The sequence below is a fragment of the Anomalospiza imberbis genome, chromosome 6 (genome assembly GCF_031753505.1).
Source record: "Anomalospiza imberbis isolate Cuckoo-Finch-1a 21T00152 chromosome 6, ASM3175350v1, whole genome shotgun sequence".
Lineage (NCBI taxonomy): Eukaryota > Metazoa > Chordata > Aves > Passeriformes > Viduidae > Anomalospiza > Anomalospiza imberbis.
The window spans coordinates 22,925,780-22,941,376 of NC_089686.1; the positions used below are offsets into that span (position 1 = coordinate 22,925,780).

General features: G+C 47.4%; 3 protein-coding genes across 14 annotated transcripts in view; 1 reads left to right on the plus strand and 2 right to left on the minus strand.

Annotated features, from left to right (window-relative positions):
* The window catches only part of TTLL5 (tubulin tyrosine ligase like 5), a 123,692-nt gene extending 120,811 nt beyond the window's left edge, over positions 1-2,881 (minus strand). For all 7 annotated transcript variants that reach the window (XR_010999913.1, XR_010999914.1, XM_068192795.1 and 4 more), the window contains exon 1: positions 2,746-2,881. Coding sequence is in view for 5 of the 7 variants with exons in the window: in XM_068192795.1 (XP_068048896.1) it covers positions 2,746-2,825 (80 nt within the window). In the remaining 2 variants the exon portion in view is untranslated. The remainder of the gene's footprint in view (positions 1-2,745) is intronic.
* Positions 2,882-3,672: 791 nt separating this feature from the next.
* Positions 3,673-6,163, plus strand: ERG28 (ergosterol biosynthesis 28 homolog). The gene is made up of 4 exons (XM_068192803.1): positions 3,673-3,884; positions 4,040-4,130; positions 5,358-5,476; positions 5,637-6,163. The coding sequence occupies exons 1-4, from the start codon at positions 3,752-3,754 to the stop codon at positions 5,714-5,716; spliced, it is 423 nt and encodes a 140-aa protein (XP_068048904.1). The 5' UTR covers positions 3,673-3,751; the 3' UTR covers positions 5,717-6,163.
* Positions 6,164-6,672: 509 nt separating this feature from the next.
* FLVCR2 (FLVCR choline and putative heme transporter 2) overlaps positions 6,673-15,597 on the minus strand; it is a 35,123-nt gene continuing 26,198 nt past the window's right edge. The window contains exons 8-12 of one of the 6 annotated variants that reach the window (XR_010999915.1): positions 15,179-15,290; positions 14,169-14,224; positions 12,736-12,868; positions 12,481-12,580; positions 8,195-8,232 (exon numbers count right to left, since the gene is read on the minus strand). Coding sequence is in view for 3 of the 6 variants with exons in the window: in XM_068192800.1 (XP_068048901.1) it covers positions 12,491-12,580; positions 14,169-14,224; positions 15,179-15,290 (258 nt within the window). In the remaining 3 variants the exon portion in view is untranslated. Of the gene's footprint in view, positions 8,233-12,480; positions 12,581-12,735; positions 12,869-14,168; positions 14,225-15,178; positions 15,291-15,597 lie in introns of all 6 variants that reach the window. The other 5 variants (XR_010999916.1, XM_068192800.1, XR_010999917.1 and 2 more) reach the window with 5 other exon arrangements.

Sequence of the window (15,597 nt, forward strand, 5' to 3'; positions counted from 1 at the left end):
TCCTCAGGGAGAGCCCATATCCTGCTCCAGCATGGGGTCCCTTCCACAGCAGACAGTCCATCAAAAACTTCTCCAATGTGAATCCTGTCCACAGGCTACAGTTCTTCATGAACTGCTCCAGCATGCGTCCCTTTCCACAGGGTGTAGTACTTAAAGAAAAGGCTGCTCCAGCATGGGTCCCCCACAGGGTTACAAGTCCTGTCAGCAAATCTACTCCAGGGTAGGATCCTCTCTCCATGGGTCTGGAAGTCCCTCCCAGGAGTCTGTTCTAGCACAGGCTTTCCATGGGATCCCAACCTTCTTCTGAGCATGCACCTGCTTCAGTGTGCAGTTCCTCCACGAGCTGTAGGTGGATCTCTGCACCCCCACAGATATTCATGGACTGCAGGGGCACAGCTACCTCACCATGGTCTTCACCATAGACTGCAGGGAATCCCATGTCTGGCACCTGGAGCACCTCCTTGTCCTCTGAACTTGGTGGCTGCAGAGCTCTTCCTGTCACATATTCTCACTCCTCTCTTTTCTGAGCACTATTACCCCTATCCAATAACTTTTTTTTTTTTTCTCTTCATAGATATGTTATCACAGTAGTGTTTCTACCATCATTCCTGGGCTCCATCTTGACCAGTGGTGGGTGCATATTGGAGCACTGTCTCTGTCAGACATGGAGGAAGCTTCTAGCAACTTCTCACAGAACCCACCACCATCGCCCTCCCACTACCAAAACCCAGCCACACAAATGCAACACAGCACCCTTGGTACTCAGCTATAAGGAGAATCTTCCAGATCACCCTCTTTTTGAGTTGGTCTTGCCAGCCCAAGTTTTGTTTAATCCTGTTTAGTTCTGTATTTATTTTAATGGGTATAATTTAGAAGAGGCCTCATGAGCTTTCACAGCTACAGTTCTCTGAATTTATAGCCTGAAAACAAGATCTATAATTCATGATAAACCACAATTGCTGGTATCCACACAACCAGACCTTGCAATGCAGGTTCCAGCCTCCAATTTTAGAACTGCAGATGAGTGCAGTCATCTTAGCTGTAATACTGGAGTCTGAAGTACACAAAAAAAGCAATAATGCAGAGTTTGAGGGACTACAACAGACTTGGCTCAACGCAATGGATAAAGCTGTGTATTCTTCCCTTTTAACTCCTGTCAGATACAGTGGAATGAAAGACCAGAATTCAAGAACGATGCCCCCCAGTGCACCACTTAAGCTACAGGCTCTGAGATGCAGTGATCAGTTCTGTACAAAACAAGAGTACACTGGAAAATATAATCTCCTCAGAGGAATTACAGACACACCAAAAAAAATTAAGACCTGTTATATCAAATTCTAGGATCACACAAAGAAAAACCAGGCAAATAAAACTCAGGCTGTTTATTACCACTGCACAAGGAAATTAAAAACATGAAATAGTTAACAGAAAACAGAGACTTAGGGGTTGGAAAGAAACCGCTACACTAAATACAAAGACTGTCAGAAATATACAAAAGCATTTGTATATGAAAGATCATTGTATGCCAAAGGTTTGGAGAAGGTAGACAAGACAAAACACCTCAAACACTTCGAACAAAAGAACAGAGATAAAAGGGCAACTTTCTGATGCTAGGACAAGGGCTCTTAAGGGTAGCCTAGATCCTCTTAACGAAGCTACTACCATTATCACCCATACAAATTAACTTCACAGCACTCCCACCTGCTTCCACGACCTCTACAAAATATGTTTTTTTTAATCTACAACTGGGGTGTAATTAGCTATTCAGATTGGAAGGGACCCAAGCAGCTTCCAGAATTTACACTACAGGCCAGATCCTTATATAAGTGGAAATGAGCTGAGGCAACAAGTCAGGAGTTTATACTAAGCCTGCCCTGAGGATTTGCAGCAAGGCTCAATCCTCCAGGTGACAGTCATTCATTCCGAGCATGACCCCTGGTCACTAGATGCAGACATACTGTTACAGATACATTCCAGGTGAAGCTAGTTCTGGACCTTTCCATCCATGAGGCTCTAACAAACCCAAGCCAACCACTTGCTATGAAGCAACATTCCTCTAAATGTCTTAAGTCACTGTAGTCTGCAGCTGAGCACTCAGTCACAATGTGCATCCAAAAAAACCCTAACAAGACACAGTGAAGTAGGTCCAGGTGAAACAAAAGTGATTCTGCTGTGGGAAAGAATAAGGGAGCAATTCCTTCACAAGCAAAGCTAAAAGAAGTTACTAAACAAAGATGGAATAAGTATTATGACTTGTTACTAGTAAGAAATATGAAGTCTAGTAGTTGAGTTATCAAAAGACTTTTATAAATCAAAAGTTTTATAAAAAGGGCATAAAACATCATAATCTACTGTACAGCAGATTTCTAATCTCTGCAGCAGTAAAAACAAAAAAAAACCAACCAAACAAAAAACACACAGACCTCTGCCCCCAGAAAACCACACATGCTAACCAAAAAAAAAGGGACATATACCATCAAAACATTCCCATTTTAGGAACGTGACAGAAAGAAATCCATGAAAATATGGACTTCAGAACAGCCAAGAAAAGCTGCACATCCACCCCTGATCAATGTGGTGGTCTTTTAGGCTGCAGATGTAGATAGCCCGCTCATAGGCTTAAGGCACAAACAAATCATCTTTCACTTCATAGGCAGGAGGGTGAGGTACACGTTTGTCCGTTCAAACAAATCCACCAGAAAGCACAAGGACATAGAAACAGTTCAGAGGCTTTTTTCTACTTACTCCAGTGCATCTACATTATCTTCTTCCTCCTCTGAGGATGAGCCAGTTTCCTCCAGATCTCTAGCCATCCCAACTGGCATTTCCTTTGGGAGTTTTCATACAGCCCAGACCTAGTTGCAAGAGCAGATACCTGCAATAAGGATTAAAAGCAGGAATGAACAGCTGAGCAGGACAGCAAGAGGTATCAGGCAGCTACCACTTCCTGCCGGTACATATTTCTTACAGTACTATCAACAAGCCTGTTAAACACCTGTGATCTGTTAAACATCACCTCCTAGCCGCGAGAGTGCGGAAAGCAGCATCACCTTCCAGCAGACTGCTCCGCACCTGCCCGTGGGAACCACGCGGGCACTCGCCGGTGACGCGCGTCCCTGCCCCGCCCTGCCTCGCCTCGGGCCGCAGACCCACGCCAGGCCGGCCCAGCCCCAACGGGAAACGCCCGCCAAGACCGCCCCGCCGCCCGGGGACAGCCGGACACCGCAACGCCTCTCCCGGCGCAGGAGCGGCCCTCCGGCCCGCAGGGGCGGCTACGGCCCGGCCTATCCCGCGCCAGGCCAAGCACGGCGACCTCCGGTGGCCCCAGAAGAAGCAAGAGCGGCGGGGAGCACCTAAGGCAGCGGGTCCCCGTGCTAGCCGTACCTGCCCCCGCACGGCTGGGCCGCGCCGGGCCCCTCCCGCCGCTTCCCCGTTACTACAACAACCGACGGGCGGCGGCCCCGCCCCGGCGCGCAGCCCCCCCTGCCGCCTCACTGCGCAGGCGCGCTCGACTCCGCCCCCTGCCGGCGCTCTCGCCTGCTCCCGCCAGGTGGGCGGGGACGGGGCGGGCACGCCTCCCGCGCGGCGAAGGATCCGATTGGCGGGAGGCGGTGCACGTAGCGTGGCGCGCGCATGGAGCGGCGCGCAGCGGCCAATCGGAGCGCTGGGCGGTGGCGTGGGCGGGAGCGCCGCCGGCAGCGGCAGGGACTCGGCCTGGGCCCGGCGGGCGCGGTTCGAGCCGGCCGGGAGGATGAGCCGGTTCCTGAACGTGCTGCGTAGCTGGCTGGTGATGGTGTCGGTCATCGCCGCCGGGAATACCCTGCAGAGCTTCCGCGATCACGGCTTCCTCTCAGAGAAGCTGTACACCGCCAGCCCCGGCCTCGGTAAGGGCCGCGCCGGCCGCCCTGGCGCCTGGAGTTCGCCTTCCAGCCATGGGCCTTGGACTGTCCTCGGGCTCCCACCTCTGGGGCCCGGCGAGACTGGGGGCGGCAGGCAGGGCCGTGCGTGGTCTCCATGTGCTCCCTCCTTCTTTACGCAGTGAATGGGCTCCAGGCTCGGACCTTCGGCGTCTGGACCCTGTTGTCATCGGTGATCCGCTGCCTCTGCGCTTTCGACATCCGTAACAGGACGTATGTAAAGCAGCACCCGAGAAATCCATTGGTTTGCTTGCTAGACACAGCCTGAGCTTAGGGTGCGGCACAGAGGAGGTGGGGAATCGAAAGCTGTTCCTGAACTTTCTATATTGTTGACAGCATTCCCTTGAAGAAGCTCAAATAGCAGTGTGGGATTTGTGTGGTAGCTGCTGCCCCCTTCTTCCTCTGTGGGGACAGCCTGCGCGTTTGAGTTCTGTTCTTAGCTCAGTCACAAACCGGTAGATCTGAGAACCTCTTACTGTCACCAATTTCTGAGCTCCAGCTTGGACAGCATTTTCTGAATGGCGTTGTTGCTCTGTTAATTAAGCAGTTGCTAATGCTGTGATGTGACTGATGCTCAATACTTCTTTTACTGTGACAGCTCTGCTAAAGACTAGGTCGGTTTTAGGTGCCCTATTGCAGTGGTCTTAAGCGGTTGCTTTCTTCCCTACACTCTTACCTGGGGCTGACAGCAAGGCCTGAGGAGCAGCCTGATGCTGAGTGGGAGACACACCATTTCTCTGTGTGCTAACAGAAGTGTTTCTGAGAGGGGTTTCCAAGCAAGCTGACTTGAGGTCTGTGCTAGACAAAGCCATTATTGGAGGTTGCTAAAATGCTTTTGTCAGTACTTCCCTCAGCCCCGCAGCAGAAGTCGCTGTTCACCTGGCAGTATGTGCTTGGATTACCTAGGCTTGTCTGAGGTAGGGAGGTGCAGGGACTAAACGATATGTTTTTAGGGGGTGGTGCAATGCCAGTTATCAAGAATCAGTTGTTTCTTTGAGGAATTTTATCTTGCATCTCTTGAACCTTCTCCATTTTCAACAGCTGTGGCCCATAGAGGGTAGCAGAGCACAATTGGGTGACATTGGGTGATGCAGCCTGAAGTCAGACAAGTCCTGTCACCCCAATTCTTTGCTCATCCAGTTCTCACCTTCTTTTTGTGTGTGCACATACTTCTCACTTCACTGGTGCCCTACTCATGCTCTCCCCTCTTCACCTTCCTTCAGGCCAGATAATGCCTGTGACTTTCAATGCACCATTGAACATACTGCCCCATTCTCTTGCCCAGGGAGATTTTGCACCTCACGAGGCAAGGGACAAAGTCCCCTTTGTGCTGCCAGTGAGAGCAGATGGGGCAGCATGCAGGTTTGTTTTTTTTTCTACTCAGCCATATTCACGGCCATAGTATGATATGATAACCTTCTTTTTTCTGCTCTTCAACAGCCTCTATCACATCACGCTCTTTACCTTCTTTTTGGCCCTTGCTCACTTCCTCTCTGAGGTCTTCATATACCACACTGCAGCCTTGACAATTGGAGTTATGGCACCCCTCATGGTAGCAAGTAAGTAGAGCTCTGCATCCTCCCCCTGCACAATCTCCTTGGAGCTATGATAGCCCAGAAAAACTCCTTATGTAGCTATGGGCTATGGGGATGGTGGGAGGGAATGCCTCATCTCTTGTCCAGCGTTTTCTACACAACTCATCCTGTATCTCCATCACAGGTTTCTCTATTATGGGGATGTTGATTGGACTGCAATACCTGGAGGTAGAAGCGCTATCACAAAACAAGAAGAAAAACTGAAGTTGAGAGCTTTTTGTGGGTCGGTGTCATCTTCTACCTTCACTGCCAGACTTCCATGAAAGCTCAGCTGAACTTCTCCAGGACACCAGTCCCACTGGTGGGTCAATGTCGGACTCTGTCAATCACTGTCATTACCAAGTTGTTTTTGTCTTGTCCAGGCAACATTTCAACTGACTGATGTCAAAGACCAAGTCCCAGTGGAGTTTGTGTCAAAGCTTATGGGAGGCAGTTGGTGACTGACTCCCTGGGTAGCAGGCAAAGTCTCTGGCATGCCCAGAGCTCTAAGGACTTCTCTCCCAGTGTACTTGTGGGGACAAGGTGCAGAACTATCTAGGATGTGCTGAACACTTTGGACCAGAGAGAATGGGTGCTACCCCTGGCATTGCTGTGTAACTTGCATGTGTGTGTTCCCCAGGGGCCATTTCTAATAAATGACAAAAAACTGCAGTGGGCTATGTTTGTCTTTCTGCTACACAGCAATGGGTCGAAGATCAGAGCCAACAGCACCTTCCACTGTATGTTGCAGAATACATCATCTCTCTTTACAGCAAAACTACCTTTCCCTGACTCCTTGCTGCAAAGTTCCAGGTCTGACCGCTCACATAACACACATGAAAAGGGTTGTGGAAGTTCTCTTTCTGCAGCATGCTGGTAACAGCAAACTCGAACTATGAATCTGTGAGCGAGGACTGAGCTTCCTGTGTAGCAAGTTATAAGTACAGAAGATGGAGAAAACAGGAACAGGTTCCTTAGACCTAGAGAAAATAATGCCCAAAACAGTGGGCAGCACACAGAATGCAGAAAAAAAAACCAGCAGGAATTTCTAGCTGGGAGGGCAATTCTCGTGCAGAAGAAAGAGGAAACAAAGGGAGAGAAAGAACACAGCAGTAGCACTAGGCAGAAAGATGATTTTTCCATTCTGCAGAACATTTCAGGCTATTAAATGAGCACATGTAGACTGTTTTCAATCATTTTATATGAATATGTCAGGTTTCATTGTACACTTAAAATGTTTATATTTTACATTAAAATTTCTATTGAAAATCATTCTAAAACTCCATCCTCAATCCCAAACTATCAAAGATAGGACTTCAGTCACAGAATATGCTGAATTTGAAGGAAGTTATCAGGATCACAGTCCAATTCCTGGCCCTGCACAGGACCCCTAAGAATCACACCATGCACCTGAGAGTGTTGTCTAAGCACTTACTGAACTCAGGCTGTATCAAAATGTAGTGTATCAAAAAATGTTAAAATTTCATCCAAAAAAATGTTTTGTCAAAAACAGTTTGTCAGAGAAGATTATTTTTAGCCATTCCACCTCAGTACAGCCTTTGTCCCCTGACTCAAATAATGTATAAGTAACAGCATGATTAAGGTGTATTAGGACACTTGATGTCTCCAGCAGGGCTGGGATGCTGGAAAGGATGGGGAAGTGATAAAAGGATCTATAGCTGTGTTTAGAAGATAAACATCATACAGATGGGCAGTGTCTGGAAGACACAAATGCTGGTAAGTAGGCACCTTCTCCTGTTCTCTATTATAAAGTGAGAAGCTAGATTCCTATCATACCCCTCTCTGTGGCTGTGAAGAACAACACACCCTTGGCTGTTTTTCTCAATATAACACTTCACAGAAGTTCGTATGCAGTGTTGAAATATGCAAAAGGCACTTTATTGTTGAGGAAGACACAGTCCTCAGCCCAGGGAAATAGTGATTTGACTCACTTTTGTTGCTAATGCAGTGATGAGCTAGATTTAGGCTGCAGAACTAGTCCTTGCCTCGAGCTAGAAGGAGGCATATTGGTATCTCTTAATTATTATATCTTAATCATACTCCTAATATGTAGGAACATCAGGGCAACCCCAGTGAATTCTGAGTAGAAGTTTATCCAGATTAAGAGTATTTCATCTAGGAAAGTCGAATAATAAAACAAGAGCTGGCAGCAGCTGGTACACTGCTTTGCACTTGCTGGTAATGTATTGAGACCTCTACTACTACCTGTGCAACACAGACCATCATGGGAACCAAAGCAGAGCAATCCCTTTTCCCTAGAGCCAGCTTTTCCAGGGCTGCTTACAGAATTAAGTGTGGTCTAGCTTCTGCCTTTCACATCACAGCCACATGCAAGGTGCCACCATCATGCTCAGGGCTAGCCTGGCAGTGTGGCTTTTCCTCTCAGCATATATGCTTTTTCCAAGCATACATGGTGGGATTGGGGGAACACAGCATTTTCCCATCTTTTTCTCCCAAACAACAAAACAGCATGATGCAAGGATAAAACTGACAAAAGCAACCCCCCTCTTGTTTTGCTCTTTCACACTCTCCACAGGCAGTTCACAGGGCTCCTGTCCTGAGGCTGCTCCCCTCCCATGGCATGCATGTGACAGCAGGATGGTGCAGGTAGAAAAGATAGGAATGAGGAGGGCTGTATCTCCCAGCTTTGCCACCCCTTCATTTCACAGCCGTGATTCCTCGAGGACTATGGGATTAGTGTAGGCTTCTGGCAACACTTTCTGCAAGTCAGAGAAAAACAATATGATTAGAATCCTGGCTGGCCAGACCCAGGCTTCAGAGACAGCTGGCCAGAGCCTGGGGAGTTCATAGCTCCCTGCTACTACAGAAATCCCCAAAGAAGAATCACCATCCTCAGAGAGTGCTGCTGGCTCCCTCTTCCTTCTCTAGCAACTCTGACTGCCCATCAAGGAGCACTGGGGCAGCAGGGCAGTGCAACGTCCCACTGTTAAAGCTACTTGCTGTAGTCCTCAGATCATTACTAATTCACTGTGGGACTGATACCACTGGAGGTATCAGACCCACAGCCAGCTCACCAACATTTGACTGTGACACAAGGTCAGCCTCAAAGCATGAAGTTGCAGGGCTAGTTCCCTGGGCAAGGGAAGGTGCTGGTAACTCCTTCATGCCATGAGGCAGCACGGTGTCTGTGCAAACACCAGAGAGAACTTGCTTTCTTTACATCCTCAGGAGGCTCAGCACAGCCACTAGTTCCCCTGTGTTCTTACTCCAGCATGTTTGAGGCCTCTTCAACTCCCAGACACATTGCTTATCTTGCTCATCTTCCAAGTCTTTTTATTCCCACTCCCACTACCACTGAAGTGCTGGCGCCCTCTGTCCTGCTTCTTCCCTTTCCCCAGCTTGGATTTATGGCTGAGATAATTCCAGAGCGGTGCCTTCTTCGAAGTTCACTACTTGTATCTTAAAGAGATGTAAGAAATAAGAGGCAAACATACAAAAGTTTTTTTCTCCATAAATCCTATAGAAGAACTTGCCTGATTTCTTGGAACCTTAAGATGGAGGGATCTTTTCCCAGAGGAAAAGCAAGGAAACTGGAGACTGCTGCACAATTACCACCCTATCCTCAGCTTCATGGAACAGCCAAACTGTTCGAATTCCAGTTCAGCTTTCCTACGTAGAGTTTGACAAGCTCAGCTTCTGAGCCTTTCTGGGGTGTGTTAGGATTAAACTTCAGACTTTTTCTTCCCCTTTTGGAAAGCATACTTCTCAAGTTCTAATTCTGCTTACAGTGAGACAGCCCAGCTGTCACCAATTCAGAAGACAGGACTCAGACTTGTAAAGGTGAATGTAGAGTCTCCTGCAGCCTGGGCTCTGAGTTTACTCACTGTAAGGCAAGACTGACATCTGAGGCAGAAATCAGAGGTGCACAGGAAAGAGGTTCACATCCCCAGTGCAGTTCAAGAGAAATCCAGGCAGCATGGAAGGAAGAGATATGAAACAGTCTCATTTTGAGTAGGCTCTTACACAATCTGTAGGTGAAAAGGTTTTACAGAAGTCAGCAGCAATATCCCAAAGCAGAGGAGAGAGATAAGGAAAGCTTCAAAGACATGTCTGAAAGCAAAAACCAGGAAGTGCAAAGAGAGAACTTGAACAAGCAGGAAGGGTAGGGGGTGCATGAAGTAGTGCCAGAGATAGGAATGAGGGGAAATCTGCATTTAGACTTCAGAAACTCCACCAGAATACACCATGGAAGCACTCAAGGAACTCAGAACAGGCTCCCCAAGCACCTCTGGGGTCTCAGCACCAGTCATCTGCTGTGGAGCTATAGGAGCAGAGATTTAGATCAGACAGTCTGCAGGGCTCCACCACCTTGGGAAAGGAAAGCTGCTCTCACAGCTGTGAGTCACAGTACTGGAAAAGGGCATACAGATGGCCTGCCTATGGCTCTGGGCCAGGAGAAGGCTGCTTACCACACAGTAAACAGAGAAATGGAGTAGGGAAGTTTGGAAAGCAAAGAATAGGTTCACATTGTTTGTGCCTACTACACAAAATTCCAGCATTTTTTATTGGCAGTATCTCACTAGAGGCTAAGCATGGTGCAGCTTCCACTAGAATCCATTAAGCTACTGAAGATAGTTTGTCCTAAACAAACTATGGAAGAACTATGGAAGAACAGCAAAGATGTTTTTTCTTAATGCAAAGAAACAATACAAAAGGGTTTGCATGGATGCTGCAAATCACAAGCAGTACACAGCATATTCATGAGTGTAATGTGTGTGGTGAATTAACTGACACTACTATGAAATCTTAAGGCACAACACTGGAATGGCTTCAGATGCATTTACAACAAAGGCAGCACACAAAGAGCCTCATTATCATGTAAAAGAGGTATTTGATCCAAGTGTCCCGAGATACAGAAAGTTAACGAAGCTGGAGCTCTGGGAACTGAGGCAGACAAAAGTGAGGAGGATTGTTGGGACCACATTACAGCTTAATTAATAGAGGACAAGGTGTACACAATGCCATTGGGCTAATTTAATCTACTAACTGCAACATTTGTTTAATTATAACCATAGCAGATGAGGGCACCAATAGAAGACAAACTGCTACACAGCCAATGGTACAGTGCTTCAATGGAAAGTGAGATCTGCACAACTCCACAGCTCTGGAAGCTCACAACTGACTCTGAGTTTTCTTCTTGCAACAGCCACAGAATTGTTCAGGCTGGAGAAAACCCTTAAGATCACCCAGCACTGCCAAGTCCACAACTAAACCATATCCCTAAAAACCACATCTACATGTCTTATAAACACCTCCAGGGATGGTGACTTTTAACATTTCCCTAAGCAGCCTGTTCCAATGCTTGACAACCTTTTCGGTGAAGGAATTTTCCTAATACCCAATGTAAATCTCCCATGGTGTAACCAGAGGTTGTGTCTTCTTGTCCTGTCACCTGTTACTTGGGAGAGGAGACTGACCCCCAGCTCACTATGACCCCCTTTCAGGTTGTTGTAGAGAGCAAAAAGGTCTCCCTTGAGCCTCCTTTTCTCCAGGCTAAGCAACCCCAGCTTCTTCAGGTGCTCCTCACAGGACTTGTGCTCCAGACCCTTCACCAGCTCTGTTGTCCTTCTCTGGATATAGCCCCAGCAGCTCAATGTCCTTCTTGTAGTGAGGGGCCCAAAACTGGACAAAGGACTTGAGGTGCAGCCTCACCAAGTACAGGTGGACAAACCCTTCCCTAGTTCTTTTGGCCACACTATTTCAGACATAAGCCAGGATGCCACTGGCCCTCTTGGCTACCTGGGCACATGCTAGCTCATGTCCAGTGGCTGCTGACCAGCACTCCTATGTCTTTTTCCAATGGGCAACTTTCCAGCTGCTCTTCTCCAAGCCTGTAGCACTGCCTAAGATTGTTGTGACCCAACTGTAGGACTCAGCACTCACTTTGTTGAGCCTCATAAAATGATCTCAACCTGTGGATCCAGCCTATCCAGGTCCCTCTGCAGAGCCTTCCAACAATACTCCTGCCCAACTTGGTGTTTTGGTCTGCAAACTGACTAAGGGTGGACTCGATCTCCTCATGCAGGTCATCAACAAAGGCATTAAAAAGGACTATCCCCAATACTGAGCCTTGGGGCACAGCACTGGTGACCTGATGCCAGCTGGATATAACTCCATTTACCAACACTCTTTCCCTGCCCATGGGACTCTTCCTCATACTTCCATCAAAACATAGGAGCTTCATGGTCCCTGTAGAACATACCCGATTCTTAGCAGTGTTAAGTCTGGTTTTCCCAATCAGCTTGCTCTGCCTGTTAGTCCTGTTGGCTGTGGTACTAAATGATACACACAGTCTATCACACCTTGAAAAGCAAAGGGTAGCATGGATAAATTAGTAGACCAGCCTGTCAGTATGAAGCAGAGGACAGTGAGTAGTAAAGCATACCACCCCAAGCAACAGCTGAGAAAATGCAAAGTACTACTGAGATTCACAGATGAACAAGCACAAAGCTTTACAATTTTCAGGCATTCTTATACCACAAGGCACCAACCCAATGACTCTGGTCTTGCTACATGTTTTTAAATTTCCTTCTTGAAGTTGGCCATGCACCCTGGCTGTGATCAAAACCAATTATTTAAAGGGTTCCTGGTATCACCTCTAGCCAAGAATCTGGACTGTAAAAATAATGACAGAGAAGTGGCTCCAAATGTCTGCACCTCCTCTCCCTAACAAATGACTGACAGTTCAGTTCTCCATCTGCTCCAGCACCAGGCTTTGCTTTGCTGCACCTAGCTGAATCCCTACATCTCTGTCTGACATGACTCTGGGGGGATCTCCACTCTGTTCTTGGAGGCTGTCTTGTCTTTCCTCTCAGCTGAGTACCTGAGAAGACCAGTAAGATTCTTGATACTCTACAGCCATTGCAGTCACCCCATAAATGCCACTGGCGTCATGCCTGTGCCACCCTGTGAGCATTCAGAGAAGTAGATTAGTGCAATTCTCCTGCCTTGGTGTGTTTAAGCTAGTGAGCAGGAGTGGCAATTGATGGGGTTAGATTTACAAGCTACAGTCCCATAATCCATGATCTGATTGCTGCCTTGGAGTCTCTGTAATAACAGTCACAAGTCAGAAAATATGGAGGCAATCAGGAAAAGAAATTAAAGTGCAGCAAAATAAGAAAGGGAAACAGGCAATGGAAGAAACCAGTAAAAACACCCAAGCAGGTGTAAGGCAGCTGTGCCCCATAGAAAAGCCCCAGTACCTGACTTTGTCAGAGCTCTCCACAAAGGCAGCACACAATGCCCAAGCCCAGCTGGCTGATCTCCTGGCCGAGGCATCCATCTTAATGCAGAATACCAGATTCAGCCTACCACCAGTCAGTTGAGCACCTGCAGATGGTTGTTAAGTTTAAGAGTACTCAGGTGAGCTCAGCCACATGGAGGACACATTTGGGGGTGCGGTGGGGTGTGCAACATGACTTCCTCCGAGCATGTCTCCTCAGGGGGAAGAAACTGCCAGTGAAATTTTTCACTGACTGAGACCTGTTATCTCACAAACGTCCCTCTGGTTCTTACTACTGTCAGTTCCGGAGACTTAGGATTAAAAAAATGACATTGCACCACCTTTGCTCTGGTCGTAATGCTCTTCCCCATGCAGCAGCAAGCTCTTACAATAGTATTTAGACTGAAAAGGATTTATACTAAAAAGGGCTTAGGCAAAAATGTACAATTCATTTGATGAGAGAAATGTCTGACAAATGGAAAGGATCTACTACTAGAAGGCATCACCTTCACTGCCAAAGGACCTCAAGCCCTTTCCTGGGCCTTCCACATCCGTGTTATAAATTCAGCTCACAGTGCCACCAGCATTGGAGAAGGGCAGCACTGTCTTCTGAATAGAGCTGACTCAAGACAGCACAGAACTGAGATTTTCACACTTTTCTACTTGCTGATGGTTGCCTGAACACTGAGTGGGTATCTCTGCTAACATCCTAGAAGAGGAGCCCAGAGTAATATGGAAAATAGCCTCAAGCAACCAGTCCCCTCCCATTCCCTGCAGGGAGAGCTTCTGACAGCATCCACTGCAATTAGCTCACCAGAGGCCTTCTCCCATGTGCAAACAACTGCATTTATCTCACAGTATGATACCACAGGGACATCACACCCCAAGCTCTGGTGTGCAAGTATGAACTTGCAGCCTTGTCAGCAGCACTATGCAAAATGTGAGCAGCCAGATTGCTCAAGCCCTCACTTAGGCTTTGTCACCTTATCTACCTCCAGTCACATACACTGAACCCCACTTGGCAGCTGAGGGCAAGGAGTAAGAGAAATAACCTGCCAGCCTAGGGGCCTAGAATAATAGTTACTCAGCTCTAAAAAGAGCAAAGCACTGAAGGCCTCATTGTCAAGGGAGACAAGCAAGCACAGCACCGCCCTACATCTGGCCCTAGCTGGTATGAAGATGTGTGAAGCCCTGCAGAACCCCAGAGGACTAGAGCCTACAGATTCTGCATGACATTAACAGTGTGCAAACAGAGGCCCCAGTAGCTGGCAGAGCTAGGATTACATCCAGTTTGAAAATGCCAACAAGGAGCTTCCCCACAAGCCACCCCCCTTCCTAGAAAAAAAGAGAGGTTGGGTGCTGTCCTGAGCTAATAGCAGAGGCACAGCAGGGATTGAAGGGGGGGTTACTCACTGTCTGTTCATTTTCCAAATTGGCCTGTTGTCTTCGGAGATCAGCCTTAATGAATGCTGGAACAGAGGGAGGAAGAGATAAGTGAAAGCAGTCAAGTCACCATGCAGGGCCCAAGTCAATTTCCCCAGGACTCAAATGAGCAGCAGAAGCCCCGGAAGAGACAGAAACACATCACAATAAGCAACAGAAACCACTCTCCTGGATGAGGCTGAGAACACTTCTGAAACAGGCAGGATAGAGATTCTTTATTGCAGCATGTAGAAGGTCCAACTTTGAGACCCCAGCCAGAGCCAGGGAAAAAAGCCTTGGCTCTTCTTTGTAAGCAGACCAGATGCTTAAAGGGGAACAGCATTGCTACGGGACTGCTGTGTGGGCTCTGCCCTTTCCTGCAGGCACTGTGAAGCACGGACAGATGACTCTTCAACTAATTAAGTTGAAAAGAGGGTACATGCAGAATCATTTCCAAAGGCATGTGCAAAAAAGCCACAAGTTCCTGCTCTCTATTTATCCAAAAAGCTTTCACATACTCAAATGGTTTCCAGGACGGTTTCTACGATGCTTATTACATAAACATTAGTTCTTGCCTAGTATTATAATTAGCTGAATATCCATTACGGCTGCGCAATCGTCCTCTTTAATTGGGTTGGTGGGCTTCTGGGGAGGAAGTAAGACGTCTTCCTCACGGTAAACTCTGCATCTCTGTCTAATTGGCAGGGCTCCTTGACTTGCTGGTCACAGTCCAAACCTCCAGTCATTCTTAGAACCCAGTGGTATTTATGGCTCCTGCACTCTTACAATACTTCATTTATCACCTGTCATTTCCAACCTTGTTTCAGTTATCCCCGCCTGGTATCAATTAGTTTCCTTGTTAAGCTCTAAGCACAGCATATGATCTTTGCTAAGTACATTTCTAACTTAACCCCTTGACTCAACTGCACACAAAAGCCTTCAATTAATGCGCCAAGCCCAAGGCAAAGTCAGAGCAGAAGAACACTGAAAATTTTTATTACCTGTCATAACAGTCCCCAGGAACAGGACAGAACAAAGCAAGAGGTTCCCTGCCTTTGTCCCAAAGCGATCCATGACTTGCCCTTCGCTTATGGTGAAGACAATACCAAAAATCTACAAACAAACAAAGGCAATGTCAAGCTGTACTGCTATTATGAAGCAAATTCTTTCCAATCTTTACCAAGTATCAGAGCATACAGGCCAATCAAACAGTTGGACTAGTCAGGCTAAAGAGTGGTTATAAACACATCCAGAGGCACCTCCTTGCAGCTAGTGGAATGACAGATGACCCTGAGGGGTGGAATCTCATCTCTCACTGGAGACGAACCAGGACTGTTAAGAGCCATGTTGGAAAAGGCAAGGTTGACTGGCAACCTGAAGTATTTTCTTAAGCAGAAACAGAATTGAGTGCCACTACAGA